At 38.1% G+C, this 16245-nt stretch overlaps 2 protein-coding genes across 7 annotated transcripts; one reads left to right on the top strand and one right to left on the bottom strand.

Moving 5' to 3' along the window:
• Positions 1–417: 417 nt before the first annotated feature.
• On the bottom strand, positions 418–6772 carry thg1l (tRNA-histidine guanylyltransferase 1-like). 4 transcript variants are annotated; one of them, XM_088431655.1, is made up of 7 exons: positions 6402–6772; positions 5930–6133; positions 5662–5838; positions 5423–5592; positions 5253–5341; positions 4332–4439; positions 418–727 (listed from the first exon to the last, which is right to left on the bottom strand). In XM_088431655.1, the coding sequence occupies exons 2-7, from the start codon at positions 6121–6123 to the stop codon at positions 566–568; spliced, it is 900 nt and encodes a 299-aa protein (XP_088287781.1). In that variant the 5' UTR covers positions 6124–6133; positions 6402–6772; the 3' UTR covers positions 418–565. The 4 variants fall into 4 exon arrangements, with proteins under 4 accessions (XP_088287781.1, XP_088287780.1, XP_088287783.1 ...); XM_088431654.1 differs by having other exon boundaries at positions 6485–6772; XM_088431657.1 differs by having other exon boundaries at positions 5930–6037; positions 6485–6772.
• A 290-nt stretch (positions 6773–7062) lies between these two features.
• lsm11 (LSM11, U7 small nuclear RNA associated) lies at positions 7063–14772 on the top strand. 3 transcript variants are annotated; one of them, XM_088430571.1, is made up of 4 exons: positions 7063–7521; positions 11926–12065; positions 12125–12208; positions 14340–14772. In XM_088430571.1, the coding sequence occupies exons 1-4, from the start codon at positions 7080–7082 to the stop codon at positions 14625–14627; spliced, it is 954 nt and encodes a 317-aa protein (XP_088286697.1). In that variant the 5' UTR covers positions 7063–7079; the 3' UTR covers positions 14628–14772. The 3 variants fall into 3 exon arrangements, with proteins under 3 accessions (XP_088286697.1, XP_088286696.1, XP_088286698.1); XM_088430570.1 differs by having other exon boundaries at positions 14307–14772; XM_088430572.1 differs by having other exon boundaries at positions 14127–14458.
• Positions 14773–16245: the final 1473 nt, after the last annotated feature.

Genomic DNA, 16245 nt, shown 5'->3' with positions numbered 1-16245 from the left:
TTGTTCCACTTACTGCATATAACGGTGTTGGGTTTCAACTGCAGTGTAACTGGACATCTACAGACATGGGATTAACTTTAAATGTCATTACAAAAACAGAAAAAGACCAGCACCTGACGAATGGCGGACCAGAAAAAAAAACCTACCTACGGACAAGATCTTCCTCACAATCAGACCCGATTGGTCCATCTCCACAGCAGGGCTTCTGGGGATTGACCCACCTTAGAACATGCTCCTGTCGAACTTGCTCCTGTGTGCTCCTGTCCACACGGCAACATTCAATTCGTTTCGCGCCATCAAGCCCCCTCTCTAAGATAGGAGAAAAAGAAAAAGGAAAGAAAAGAAAGGAATCTCTAGCCAGGCAGATACTTCAACTAAATTTGAGTATAATAATGAGAATTGAAACATTGATAATAATCCTTTATTAGTAGCAAAGGAAGAATACAGCATGTTCCCTTAGGTTTCCAGGCATACACGCCTCCAGGAAGCTGTTGAGGGTTCCAAAAGCCAGCACATACTCAGATGGATAATCTTGGACAAGTTCAAAACCACCTTGTTCACAACGCTAGCAGGCATCATCTTCCAGAATGTTTGAGTGTTGCTGCCAAAACTGTTCTGCTATAATGTCACAATAGTAAGCTTGCACACTCCTTCTGCTCCGAGTCACACGCATGTCCTTCCGTTCATCATTTACTCCTTTTATTTGCTTGGTGACAGTTTCATCATGCTGGGGAGGGGGAAAAAAGATGAAAGACTAGGTTACACCGATTTGTCTTTTTGAACATTTTGAAGTTGTCAAGATATCATATGAAATTAAACAACTCTAACATATCTACAGAATATGAAATCAAACAATGCTTTAACATGTTTTGCTCTCTATTTAAAAAAAGAAAAAGGTGTCTGTGAGGGAGCCATTCTCAACTGGTTGCCAGCCAATTGCAGGGCACACAGCGACAAACAACCATTCACCCACCCAATCACACCAAAGGAAAATTTAGTATGTCCAATACACCTGCGATGCATGTTTTTGGAGTGTGGGAGGAAGCCGGAGTGCCTGGAGAAAACCCACACGGGCTCGGGGAGAACATGCAAACTCCACACCGGAAGGCTGGAGCGAGGTGGATTTGAACTCAGTTTTTTTTAACTGCGAGGTGGACATGCTATTCACTGCTCCACCGAGCCGCCCCGCATCAAAACATGGCTTGATCAACTAGGCTAAGCAGAAATCCACAGCCATTTTCAATCAATGACCAGACTTCCGCGTAAACACTATCATAGAGAGGCATTATAAAGGAGAAACACCTACAGCCCTGCATCATTTGAAAGCCAAAAAACGAAGCAGATCAGAATTGAGGTTCATTACATGTACAGTTATAGAAGCTGATGCAAGAGTTGGGGTCAGTATTTTAGTATCATTTTTGGCACATTTTTTTTTTAAATTGAAAATGAATATCAGCTGCAAATATCAGCTATCAACCTTCTTGACCACTAATAAATAGTATTGACAGTCGTACCAAAACAAAAAACAAACAAACATAGTCTATCTCTACTGCAACATTAGCTTTTAAGATCAAATCATTTTAGAATAATTTATCCTGACAACTTGAATAATTGAGTAATTCCAATGAGTCTTTTGTTTTGAGCTGTGAGTTGAGTTACCCTGAAGTGTAAATCACAAAAACAATTACCGTAACTCCCCAAATATAAGACACACCTGTGTATAAGACGCACCCTTAATTTTAGGGTCTAATTCTGGTGTATTCTATGTTAGCGTGTATGTATAAGACGCACCAAAACTCTTCATATTTTCTTGTGTTCATATCCGTAAGTTATTCATTTTTTGCGCGTTAAGTGTGTTTCAGATTTCCCACATTGTGAGCAGATAATAAAGAAAATAAATCATAAACGAAAAAGAAAAAACTACAATATATTTACAAATATATAACAATATGCAAATATTTTTGGTTCTTGATTGTGAGTTTTTGTTTGTGACTTAATATTGTCTTCATGTATGTCTTTGTAATGTGTTTTTGTCTTTTCTTTGCAATCAATTTTTTCGTGTTTTTTGTGCTATTTATTTGTGTTTCATCTTTTGTAAAGTTAATTTTTTTTTGTTATTTGTTTATTTTTCTTCAGAGCCACCATATGAGTGCCCACAGTTATTGAAAAAAATATGTACACGTTTGCTCACTATGTTTTTTTATTTTTTTAATGTGGGCAAACTTGTCCACGTTTCATTGACGTTGCAGTGTCCATTTCCACTAAGAGAGGTCGCTAAAAGATCATGAGTGGTTGGTTTACAGCCGTGTTTAATCAGATTTTTTTTTGCTAAGCCTTCTTTTTACAGAGTAATCATTTTGCGCCCCCTACTTGCCACGGTGACTATTAACAAGAAAATTATCTATACAAATCGTATACCTAGTCGAAACGTATACCTAAAATGGTATCCTTTTCAACATTAACAAAATAAAAAGCAATATAAATCAACTTTCAACAAATACTAACTTTACTTTTTACAGGGTTGATACAGGTTATTCTGAAACAAAAAAATAATTAAGTGAACTAAGTGCTTGAAATAAAAATATGTCAATCTTTATTGAACTTTATTAAAGTGAACCATTTAATGCTGGAAAAAAAAAACATAATTTAGTAAATAACGAAATACATTGATTTGGAACATTAAAACAGGAGCATCAATATCTTTAATAAATAAAACACTGTCCTGATTTTTTTTCTAAATCACATAAATCATTAATGTGATTTAGAAAAAAAACGTGACAGCAAAATTAACCACCGCACAGACTTTGTCAATGAGAGTGCCACTGTACCACCTGGTGCCATGGATGTGCAATTACACCCCATACGGCCAAAAAAAAAGCTTGTTCCTTGGGGTCATATGCGCCCTCGCGGCATCGCATTGCACCCCCACCCTATTATTTGAAAAGGACTAGTTTCGAGAGAATGGGTGGCTCAGCCAGAGCCTTAGTGCAAAATATTTCGTACTGACCATTTTTTGTGATCATCTTGGTTGACAGCCATAGAAAGCCTGTCTTGTCATTGGACAAGTTACACAGTTGCTCACAGCACACGGAGCACAATGCAAAACTTGATTGTAGAAATACGTATTTGAAAGTAAGTTGCTTTTAACTTGTGCGGGAATAAAATCCACAATCTTTGTCTATTAAAGAGACAGTCTGAAGAAACTTGTGCATTGACAGTGCATTTGCGCTCCCCGAGGCACTACAGTTATGAATTTCACCCAAAACAGGCTTGGTTCAAAGTTAATCTTTCAAGGTTGCAGTTTTTTTTTGTTTTTTTAAATGTGTGTGAAAGTAAAAGGGTTAGAATACTACGGAATACATTGCTTGGAGAATACAGCAAAAGGATTACAGCAGGGGTGGGCAACTCCAGCTCTCGAGGGCCGGTGTCCTGCATGTTTTCCAGTTTTCTCTCCCTAACACACCTGATTTAAACCATTAGCTCATCAACAAGCTCTGCTGGAGCTTGAGAATAATCCTAATCATTTGATTCAGGTGTGTTTGAGAGAGAAAACAGGAAAACATGCAGGACACCGGCCCTCGAGGCCTGGAGTTGCCCACCCCTGGCATGCCTATTTTAATGACAGCCGATGAAAAAGTGTCCAAATCTGAAAAAAACTGTAGGTCATTTAGCATCTTAGAACTGACAGTGTTCAATGTTTAGAGGTGTACCTTAACCCTTTCTGTGCCATGGATGGATTTTTGCGATGTAAAATACTTAGATTGTGTGCCAGTGACAAGAAGTCTTATGACGTTTTTATCAATGAAAGGATAAATGACACTCGCCCTTGATATAATGCCAAGCTCACACTATTGTAATATAGTTATATACTGTACATACGCAAACTGTTCTTTTGCCATTAAAAACACATTTTCACTGTTTTTGTTCATGTTTTATAGAAGGGAGGGACTTCTGTGATGTTTCAGATGTTACAAAAAAATATTTGCGTCAAAGTCATTACTGTGCAGAAACATCTTTTCCCAAAAAAAGGTAATTTTCTCCTTTTGTCCGAAATAGCTAGGGGTCACTCAATTGACCTATTTTCAAACAGTGATTACTAAAGAACGGAATAAGATAAAATCTTACTTTCTTTTTCTAGGTAAAGAATGGAATGCAGTCTTTCATATGGTACCACCAATGTTTACATAGTCATACAATTCAATATTCTGTTGGCCTTGAAAGATGCGTCAAAATGCTAGAGATAACGCTTGGCACTGAAAGAGTTAACATGGCAGCCAAATTGTCAACATCTCAAGCAGAAATAAATGAAATGAGCACCAACATCACCTGACCTTTTCCCAGATAAGAGTTGTGCCTTTTCTATAGACGGCTGGTTCGTTGTTGTAGTTGATGTCAAACTCGGAGAATAGGATTTCATTTTTGTCAGCAGCTAACGTTCCCTAAATGAGAAAACAAATACATATCATGTTTAAAGATTGTATTGTAGTAGATGAACGAAAAATTCAAATTTAATGCAAAAGTACACACTTAAAATTCTAACTGATGAGAAACAACAAATTTGACAACTGGTTTTTCTGTCATGTTTAAAAGAGTCAATCATGTCAAAGTTATCAATTATTGTGAGACCATTACATGCACTGTTATTCATCAATACAAATGTTGGAAAAATAATTAATTCTAGCTTGTGGCAGAAAAAAATACCTGCAGATATAAATCTGGTACTCATAAGACAAAAACCGACAATGACCACGCTGACAAATTCTCACCGCAACAGAGAAGTAGCATGACATACTTTGTTGATGTATGACTTCCCAAAAATAATGAAATTCTTCCAACCACCAAGATAATTTTTCTGTGCATTGGAAAATGTAACAGAAAAAATTGACGCACTATTCCTCAAAGTATTATGTGGATGCAGTCAAAATAAAATGGGTTAGTCACATTGGTTTACAGATTCCGTTTATGGATAGGAACGGTGCAGGATGAAATAATCTGGTGCCCTGCCATCATGCAAGCCAATTACAGTAGTAGAGGTAATATTGTAATTTCTTTCTTTCTGTAATAGTTTTTCAATTGATTACTTATTTATTATAATAATTGTTCGGCTGTTAGCACTGGTTAGTATTAGAGACGAACTCAATTGTGAACCTTGTGACCCCCTGTATTCTGTATACTGTACACAATAATTAGTTCAAATAATTATTTGGATGACAACCAGAAATTAACTAACAATATGCAGGTTAAAAAGTCACCTTTAAGCGATCTTCTGCCTCAGTTGTGGTTAGTTCCCCTTTCTGTACAAGTGTCCAAAACACCGTGTTGTACAAATTATTTATGTGACCTGGAAAAGACAACAAAAAGTCTGACACTTTCATCATCAACATCATCATCATCAGTGTAAAGACAGTTTTAGCACACTTACAGTCTGCTTGCCTCCAGCTCAGATAGTCTTTCAGGTTACGGTTGCTAGGATACAGGACCACACGCCCATCAAATCCTGGTGGGTAGAGGAGTGGCTGCTCGCCAAAAAACTCTTTCCAGTAAAAGACATAAGAGGACGAGAACTGCGAGGCCACATGGGTCATCAGCTTGCTGTCAGGAGGAATAAAGTCACACACACAACAACATCAACAACAACACAAGTGTAACACATGCCGCTACCTTGCTCTCCTCCTGAACCAATTGGAGGTCCTCTTGAAAACAAAACTAAACTCATCACTTTGTCCATAGGCAATGATAATATCTTCAAGCTCCTCCATGACTGAGCGGGCGCTACGGGTCATCAGGCCCAGAGCCCGGTTGTCATTGGGTTTGGTAAACTTGTGCTGCTCTGAAAACCTCAAACACAACAATGACACAATTAAAAATGATCTGTAGGACCAGCAAATATTTTCCCACATATATGCACTGAAAACAAAGAGATATTCACTTGTGAAAGTTGCGCCCATCCAGCCTCACAACGATGTAGCAGTTTCTCAGACAGATGTCATCTACCTCAAAGTTACGCACATATTCAAACTTGCTTTTGGCCATGGTACTAGTGGAAGTAAACAAATAGGCCAGTGGTGTGAATACACAAGGCTTGGCACACCTGCAAAGTCTGCAGACGTTTATTATCTGCATCAGCCTGTTCCTGCAACAAACACAAAACCGGATTCGTTTACATTCGTCATTTGAACCCTTTTTTATTGAACGATGGACGAACAATTAATGGGCAATGGGGAAAATGACAGTGTACTTTTGCATGTGTGAAACTGTACTGCTTATATACGCTATTCCATACAGTAACGTCCGTTTAAGATAGCGCAACAAAAATTGTTAGAATATGTAGCTATATATATATATATATATATATATATATATATATATATATATATATATATTAATGGGTGAAGGCTTACCACCCTTGACACGATGGCGATCCTCCTGAGCGTTTATGAGCACAAATAACGATTTTAAAATAGACTTGTGTTTGTAGTCTTACCCGAACAAGTCAACACTCTATCTGGTCCTCTTTAACAATTTATGACTTTAACATAGCAATAATGGAAAATAGAAAACAACGCCAAGCATCTCTCACACGAGTTATTTTGGTCCGTCTTTGTGTACGGTCGTACTAATAACACAGAAATGGTTACAAAAAGGTTCCGGAGAACCAAAACGATAATTAAGAAACACACAAGCCAACAAATTCCACCGTTTGCTATATAAAATTATGATACATTGAAATATATAATTTTTCACTATTTGTACGCGTAACAAGACACTAGTTTTCTGCCTGCTGGTGGATTTTTGAGATATTACGTTTCCTTGAGTGAAGCAAAGATCGTCTATTTCGTGAACGATCATTGAAAAGTCGCGTCTTCGTGTCGCTGCAGACAAGCCTTTTTTTTTTAAACCTAAACCATTTTGAGGAATATTAATACAATTTTTGACATTACAAATATTCAAACAGAAATGGCACGTTAAAACCATTCCAGTAATCAATGGTCCCTAAATGTTAACGGGAACGCTCTGTAGCTTTAAAATTGATCAATTTCCCATGATGCTTCACCTATCTGCGGTTGTTTCAAACAAATATGGAGGACGAAGAGACGCATGGAAAAAATAAGCAGCCAGATCGTCAAGAAAAAACCTCAGCTTCTAGCCCAGGTGCCCTGTCGGTGACACAGGACGATGACGCTTTGAAATTAGACGTATGCTCGGAAAAGTTTGACCCACTTTTGGCCTTATACTCGCCCGCGGTGTCGCTCCCGTTTCCAAACATCAAATGTTTCAACAACGTCGCCGAGTACGAGGGCTTCCTCAAGGGGGGGCGCAGCAGAGCCAAGCCGGAGAATGTGGAGAAAAGGCGCCTGAAGGCCATGAGAGGGGTTCCCGACCCAGAGCGCATCGAAAGGCTCAAGAAGCTCATGGTGAACAAAAAGTCAGTGGATGAGGAAGAGAAGGGAGGAAGCAGCAGTCGCGCGGCGCACTCAAGGCGACTCAAGCCTCCGAAAAATGTCCTGACTAGGATGAGCCGTAGGTTAACAACACAGCATTGACAACACACTTCTATTAAAAGGCACCGTACTTAAAACAAGTGCACACACACACACACACACACACACACACTCTCTCTCACACCATAATTTATAGCATTATTTATGACTTATTCCTCACTACTAGATAGATTATTCAATTAGATGCCTTCTATGAACAGGTTAAATAATATTTTTTTTTTAAGAACAAATGTGCCACAATACGCTATTCGATATCTAAGGGCCATTCCAGGTCAAATCTCACCCCTGGCCACAGGCACCTCTTCAATTTGCCTGAGTTATCTTTGTCCATCACTGATCACGAGGCCTTGCAAATAATATGTACGGCAGTGTACAGAGGGTTATATTGATGTAATAAAGTGTTTTTTTTCACACTGGTATTATCCTCGTTTTAATCTGGATCTGTTTTACTGCCACGTGAATAGACGGTTGAAACAACAATTCACCGGATTTAGGAATTGTCCAAAAATATTCCCCAAAAAGTACCATATGCAAATGTTTAATTGATACTAAAGTAGTTGCATAATCAATTTTCTGGGGTTGCTCAAACCAATGAAAGATGACTAGAATAAAATGGTAATTTACATCATCATGTGCTGAAATGCTCATTTTGTCCCACAGACATATTTGGAGCCTTTTTGTACCTCCACCAAAGGCACAAGTGCTTGGACATTCTTTTAAAACTTTATTTTCATATATGATGAAACAGTTGAAACTCTATCAAAACAAATGATTTCCAAAATATAGGCCCCCAAAATGTAAAAAAAACAGAAACATCAGTGTACAGTATCAATAAAAATCTACTTAGAAAGGATTTATATCTCAAAACAGTATATCCATGAGAGTTTTGATTGCAGATTCCAATAGTTGAGCTCAGAATATATAAATACAGTATAGCAATTTACAGGTGTGTGGCAGTGGGCCTATCTTAAAATAAAAGATGAGGGCATGCAAATATATTACCATATTTACTCTGCAATTCATGGAATCCAAGTGTGTGCGTTGAAACTCAAAAATTTGGAAGCTCAAACATTAAATTCTTTCATCTGACTCATAAGGCACACATAAATTAAAAATCAGGCAAACTGAAGAGGTGTCTGTGAGGAGCTTCTGGAGATGTGGTATGTGTGAATTGACATGGAATGACCATAAATCATTAAAAGATAATTTGGTAAACAATTCATTCTGCATTTTAATAGTTTTAAACAACCAAAATGAATTAACATCAACAATAGCGAGAATAGCTTTGCTGACTGCCAGGTGTGCAATATTTAATGCCATCTAGTGGTGAACTAAAAGTGAATTGATTTTAAAACCCTGTTCTTAATTTAAAAATTATGCAAAAATATTTTTATGACATACATTTTCTTGTAATTGTAAGCCTATTAATTGCTAACTTTATCACATAGGGCATGCTGTTCGAACAGAAGGCTGACATGTTTCACCTCCATTTTTACTCTATGGCTACCTGAAGCTGAGAATATAACAAACTTAATTTCTTAATGTGTTTTCAATGCCGTTTTGCTTCTCTTGTGTAGCCACAGTTCTGGTTTGTATTGACACTCATGATCATATGAATGGGGCGGCTCAGTGCCGCGTTGGTTAACAGTTCCGCCTCACAGTTCAGGGACCCGAGTTTCAGCCTTCCCGTGTGGAATTTGCGTGTTCTCCCTGAGCCCGCGGGGGGCTTGTAAAACATGCATGAAAGGTGTATTGGACATAGAAAATGTTCCTTATACTGTATGTGGTTGCGTGCGTAAATGCCCTGTGATTGGCGGGCAACCAGTTCAGGGTGTCCCCCGTCTACCTAAAATGAAAGGATGGATCATAATAATGGGACTTTTTTGTGCCACGCTGATCATCGCGTAATTGTAGGCTGCAAACAAATGACACGATAATGTCTCTGAAAACATAAATGAATGTAGTTATCAATTAGCATTAACCTAAGTGATAGTTCCTTTTAATGTCACAGTAAACTACCGTTTTTCTCAGAATAAGTCGACCTCACTGAAGTGTTTTTGTCTTGAACAAGTTAAGCCGTCTTTTCCTTTTCATAATGACCACGACAAGCCAATTTGTTGACACACCTGCATATTAGTTTGTCTAAAAGCCCTCAAAGTCATTATCGCTTTCTGTCATGCCAAATAAATCCGCCGTCCTTCTCCCTTGGCTGTTTTTCCCCCCACCTGCCGACATCCATGCCAGCTTCAAGCACACGTTCAAGCGCTGAAGTAGACAAGTCAAGCCGTCTTTTCTCTTCGTCTTTTCTCTTCTTAATGCGTCAAAGTCCGTTGAAAAAAATGATCCGCGCAGCATTACACTAAAACACTAAAACTGATGCATAGTGTCTTGAATTAGAGGTACTGTATATAAAAAAATTAGCCTTGTAAATGACACATTACTTATTTTGGATTTAAATTAATGTTATTCAAACACAGATATGTGGAAAAAAGTGGTCTGTTTTAAGTTATGTGGTTTTAAGTAGACCCCCCTAATACGGGGGGTTAAAATGAGGGAAGAAAACTTGACTTTTACTTTGAGAAATACGGTAGTCATAAACAAGTCTCAAAGGAAATCACCTGATAAATATCGTGGCTCAATGACTACATGTGTAACGAATGCAATTCACTTAGTCACTTGAAGGATTAATAAAAGTCTTTTGTGATGACATCTTGCTTGCCCCTCTGCTAAAGAAACTCGGACTAGGTTATAGATGTAATGAAGGAGCACGTGTAGGTAGTTGAGGTGAGAGAAAAGGATGCAGGACAGACTTAGATGAAGGAAATTGATTCACTGTGGGGAAAGTCAAAAGGAGATGAAGAATGTTTGTACTGTATTAGTATTGTGTTTAGCTACAAGTGATTAACATGAACTTCACTCTAATTGTTGAATAGCACCCACTTTTACTCATCTATCACAATAAAATATCCATTTAATCAAATGGAGTTAAACACTTCTACAATGATGATTCAACAAAGTTCTTCAACAAGACTTAATTTAGGGGGGAAAAAAAAACCAACGTATTAGCGCACATTAGCACTGAGGCCTAGCCTTTTAGTTAGCAGAGGGCTTTCTTACCAGAGCGCAACATGAGGGCCCATTGGCTCTAAAACAGCTGATCACGGCAATATGCATATACTGTACAAGTTGATGTCCTAACAAGGAAACAACTCATCAGATATGTTATTTGCCTTTTTTTTCGCATTGTATTCACACTAAGAGTTTGCTTTGTTCATCACCGAGCTCTTCTTGACCATGTACAGTGGTACAAATGCCTCTTGTTACGAAAAATTCAGCTTACGAAACACCTCAGCAGAAAAATATTGTCTCTTGTAACGGCAGAAAATTCAAGATATGAAAGGCGACATTGTTGGCAGATGAGACAGGAGACACCAGCGCTCGCGCCAACTTGACTGGAATGTAATACGTTATCAGAACCACTGATGTCCATCTTATTTGTTATATTTTGTGATGTTTTTTTTTAAATTATTAATATAACGGCTTTCCCACAAACAAGACCATAGTTTTTTGCATCCATGTTTACAGTGGTCTTCCACCTTTCATTTTTACTCATTCATCCACACTACCCACCAACAATGTACACCAGAGAACTAACAAACATAAAATTGACATGAGCTACAGCTAACATTGTACGTATTCACATAAAAATCACATCTGTAACATACCACTTTGGGCTGTCACATTTGATGTTTGCGTATTTAGCACGTGGTTAGCACGTTACAATGCTCTCACATAGGAAGCACTTTGCAAGACCACAAACTAAACTTAAGTAAACCTACATGCACAGAATAATACCAAAAATAGATATTATTGCTCCTGTGGACTTGTAAATAATTCCTGGATCACAGGAAATGTAAAATAAAAACATCCAAATTAAACGTCCTAAAAAAGTGTCTCTCTCTGCACTCATCACTAACACACCAGCACCATCTCAGGCAAACAAGTGAACTGCATTCACATTGTCAACTGCTACAATTGCATCCATCCATCCATTTTCTGGAGCTGCTTTTTAATATGATTAAAGGGTTTAGGACTGTTTTTTTATTATTAACAGGATATCTTCTGATTATTATGCATTAATGTAATTATGACATGTATTTATTAGCAATTTTGATGCATTTTTCTAATTTAGTAATATTTGTTTAGAGGGTTTAGGGTATTTTGGGGGGGCTTGCAACAGATTAGTCTATTTACATTTAAAGAGCGTCTCGACTTACGAAAGATTCACATTAAAAAATTACTTGCGGAACAAATTAATCTTGTAAGTAGAAGTACCACTGTAGTTATATTACCTCTTAATAGCATATACAGGTCTAGCAAAATATCAATGCTTAAACCAACCTGAGATCTGTTTTGTGCGCAGTATGCAAAGGCAGTCCTTTGGGCGAACTCTACAAATGTGTGGAGCAGAGGATAAGAGTCAAGGTTCACATCAGGACTTTCAAAGGACTGAGAGGGGTGTGCTCCGGCTTCGTTGTGGCCTTCGACAAGTGCTGGAATTTGGTGAGTGCATGGATGCGATGGCGATCTGAGACGGTGGCTGATTGTCGTCTCGTTGTCAGGCCATGGTGGACGTCGATGAGACTTACAGAGAGCCACTTCTTGGTAAGGCCCTGTACCATGAGAAGGCTCTCACCATTTCGCGGGTATGCTCATTTGCATGTCTTATTAACATCTGCGCTCCACTTTTAACTGTCCTTGTATACATGATCCTTGAATACAATAGAAAGCTTTTGTACGTGCCAAATCTTGCAGGAATTGTAAATTGGGGACATGTTACAACATATATAATATTGTTATGTTGCCGGCAGATTATGGTTATTTTAACTAAACAAACATGCTTAATTTGTACAATTGGGTCCACCGTACTAAATAAGTGAATCACTCAACTGCTTCAGGCTTCTCAATTTGAAGGGTGCCTCCCAATTGCTATTTTGAGATCCCTCCGCACGTGTTTTATGCGATTTGGATCGGGACTAATTGATGGCCATTTTATGATCCTTCAGCAATTTGTTAATTATTTCTGGGTGCTTTCGGAAGTGTGTTTGGGGTTATTTTAGACCTTTGACGGAGACTTAACTTTCCAGCACATTATGCCCCCAAATTGTGTTCTAATGTGCTGAAATTGTGATTTTTATATTGCCATCACCTGTTAGTTCTCACTGGTAATTATGGCATGCTTGCAATACAGTATGTATGCAATGCAGTACTTCTTACCATTTTGATCAGGTAACATTCTTTTTTCCAATGCGTTCTTTTAGTTTAGTTCTTTAGCACGCCGACAAAATCTTTTGTAATTGCTTCACTTTCCTGGGATAGGTTACAATTTCAAACAGGGACATAACATGAACCACGGGGTTCTTCTTTGGGTGTTGATTAGATATGTGCCGAGGTGGGCACAACTTACATTTTTTTGCTGGTCAGGCATTCGTCAGAGCCCCGCCCCTTTTCCGTCATCGTCGCTTCGTCATTTTTTCAAGTCAGACAAAGTTGTAATCGTCGATCCGTCAGTCCGTCTGTGTATTTTTGCCCAACCTTCTGCCACCACTAGAGGGTGACATGTATTGACTTTTTTTTCTGGTCTGTCACTTGCGCTGGTCTACTTCTGTCTGCACTCATGTTACACACTGAATTCATACAAATTCTTTTTTCTGTTTTTGTACTTACCCTTAAAGTTAACACCATGTATGTGGTTCTGCAGTTACAGTGCAATTAAAAGAAAACTCAATATTATAAGTGTAACACAAAAACAAAGCCAGCTAAGGGGTTTAACCCTAGGCTATAATACACCATCATGTTTATTAACCCGCATCTGAAGGAATGCAGGTGGAACGTGAGTGCAATTAGCCATCATGTCCACTGGATGGCATTATCATGCTTTACATAATGCTCAAATGGTGGATGTCGGTTCTCATTTGTAATTGCTTGGCTTACTTTTGAGATGGCTTTCATTCAAATTTATCTAAATTTCATCAGTCACATATACTTCAAGTAAAACAAAAGTATCGCTGATGTTGAATTTACTAAAAAGGTCTTTAATTAGGGAATTTAAAAAAAAACTTCTATCTTGCATTTCCTGGCCAAGAGCCAATCAGAGAAAGCAAAATTGCTCTGCACTTTTTGGTTACTTGAGTGACCTCCTTGCAGTAGAAACACATCCCAGAATGCGCATATCAGCAAGCAATTTATTAGTGTAAAATGTATTTAAAAAGCCAAATAAAACAAAACATCTCTTAAGTGAATTGTAAACATTACTTATAACTTTCGGTCGGCGTGATTGTGTACAGTATGAGTTTTGGTTTATGAAACCAGGACTAAGAAAGGAAACAAATAGAAAAAAAATCTCCGGTAAAGTCATCTGTGTTGTAGCTGTGAATGAAAGTAATGAAAGTAGTGAATTGATAAACACGCAAGTCAGATGAATTATATTTCATTAAGCAAAAAAGGGGCATGGCGGGCTGACAGACATATGATGGACATCTGACATAATGTCTGTCCTGATGATTACAACGGTAGGATGAGAATTGCAATTCTTGACATTTTTAAATTGGCATTTTTTCTTAGCATTCCCATTGGTCCGTCTGCAAAACAGGCGTCCGTCGACAACGGGCTGACGGACAGACCGTCAGTGCCGACTCAGTGCAAACCTTTGGATACGAGGCCATTATTTTAGGAAAGACATTATGCATAATTTCTGGCACTATACATTATGCATAATTTCTGGCAATTATCCCGTGGGATAAGGTCATCCCAGTGTGGCTGAATTTTTTCACACAGCTCTTTGAGAAGCTGAAGGTGCAGGAGAGCTCAGGAGTTGAAGGCGCAAAAACCAAACCCTGCATCCAGGGAAAAAGCGGCCACTTTCCACCTCCAAATCTAACAGTGACTTCAGAACACGCGTCCGATGGCCCCGCCGGGCACGACAAGTCATCAGAGCCACGGAAGGAGACAAAGACGGGTCTGGAGAAAGAGTACAAGGCGTACGGCCAAGTCCGTACTCGCCACATCAACCAGCTATTCATCAGGGGAGAGAATGTTCTCCTCATCAACCCTCAACCGCTCTGACAACACCGACCTGCACACTTATTATTACTGAAAAGAAAACAACCCAGAGTTGATCATACCGTGTATCATGTTGATATGTTAGATTTGCATTGTGTTACACACAAATCCCCTTGAGGTTGAGCAAATAAAGCTTGTTGCCTATTTATTTATGTGTCTTTCTTTTACATGTCACACACACACCTTCTCCCACACGGGAACTCAACAGTGCAGGCCTCTGCCAAGAACTAACAACTCTTCATTTGCATAGCCGTGAAATAATTCAACCCATTTGTAGCATGTACTGATGGCAATACTAGCCTGATTGTAAGATATCAGTACTTGCAGTTGCCTTTGTATAATCAGGAACTATATAAGAGAATGGAAAATGGACAATTTCTTGCATTTTTAAGAAAATATGTGACTGTGTTTAAAATGATGTTTTTTGGGAATATTTATGTATCAAAAGGTTACTAATGGTCTTAGTACTTGGTATCGGTGACTAGAACAGGGGACCGTGGATTCAGAAGTTAAAAAAAAAAGTATTTGTTTTCATTTCATTTTATATTAAATGTGAAAGTATTCATAACTTTTCAATAAAGCAATAAATGTAACCAGTTTAACATCTTCAAGGCCAACAATGTATTTTTACGTTTGTTTTTTCTCAGACTTTCTATGCTGAGTACTTAGTTTTTGTGTTAGTCTAAAGGCGGGTGATACGAAATGAGTTAATTGAGACCTGTTATCATTTAATATTGTTTGATTCCTTGGAATTTTAACCTCTCAACAATAAAATCAGTTTCTTTTTCTGTCCTGCATATATGGCAAAATAAATAAAATAAAAGGAATTTGAATGCATAAACTCACAAAAGCTTTGTTAAAATACGTATTTGGCATTGAATAACATTTTTTTAATGTAATTTTGAAATTTGTCAAAATGTCTTTTGTTTTGACAAAGCGGCATTTGATTTTATAATGTCGTTTTTGACTAAATAATCGACAGCAACCTGCTTGGGGGAAGTTGACCCAGTTTGTTATTAGGAGGTATGCATTTTGCAATTTTTATTTTCTAAATTTCTGTACAGCTGAAAAGTAACAAAAATACTTGTCCAATTGAATCTGTTTCTAAATAAAAAGGCAAGTTAAGGTTGGCATAATAATAATAATTTCAGCATACATTTGCAATGGAAATGTACTTTCTTAAACGGGGTCCCTGTCTCCAAAAAGTTTGAGAACCCCTGGAATAGAGGACTGAGATGGAAGTATAGTAGTAGTGTATTTCTGTTTTTTGTTTTGTTTTTTTGCCTAGAAATATAAATGGCCACTCGCTGTTGGAGACCTTTAAGCTTGGTTCCTGCCCTTTAGCAAGGCACTGACCCTACCCTCTCAATACAAGAGGATCAACAGTTTGTTTTTGTTTTGTTTTTTTGTTTTTTTTACGGACCCCCTCCATCCCTCCAGACAAATGTCGGGGCCGTGCTGGAGCCTGTCTTCTGAGATAATAGTGAGTACTTGTATAATTGAGACAAAAATGGTATCAAATCTGAATTTTGCATGGCACCTTTTCTAGATTTAGAGGACATAATTCCTCTGTCAGTTGCCCATGAGGGCGTAAAGGGGTCAAGCAAAATATATATATATA

Source organism: Hippichthys cyanospilos, chromosome 13, assembly GCF_059441005.1.
Source record: "Hippichthys cyanospilos isolate Australia breed blue-spotted pipefish chromosome 13, RoL_Hcya_1.0, whole genome shotgun sequence".
Classification (NCBI taxonomy): domain Eukaryota; kingdom Metazoa; phylum Chordata; class Actinopteri; order Syngnathiformes; family Syngnathidae; genus Hippichthys; species Hippichthys cyanospilos.
This window is presented reverse-complemented; position numbering and strand designations above follow the sequence as displayed.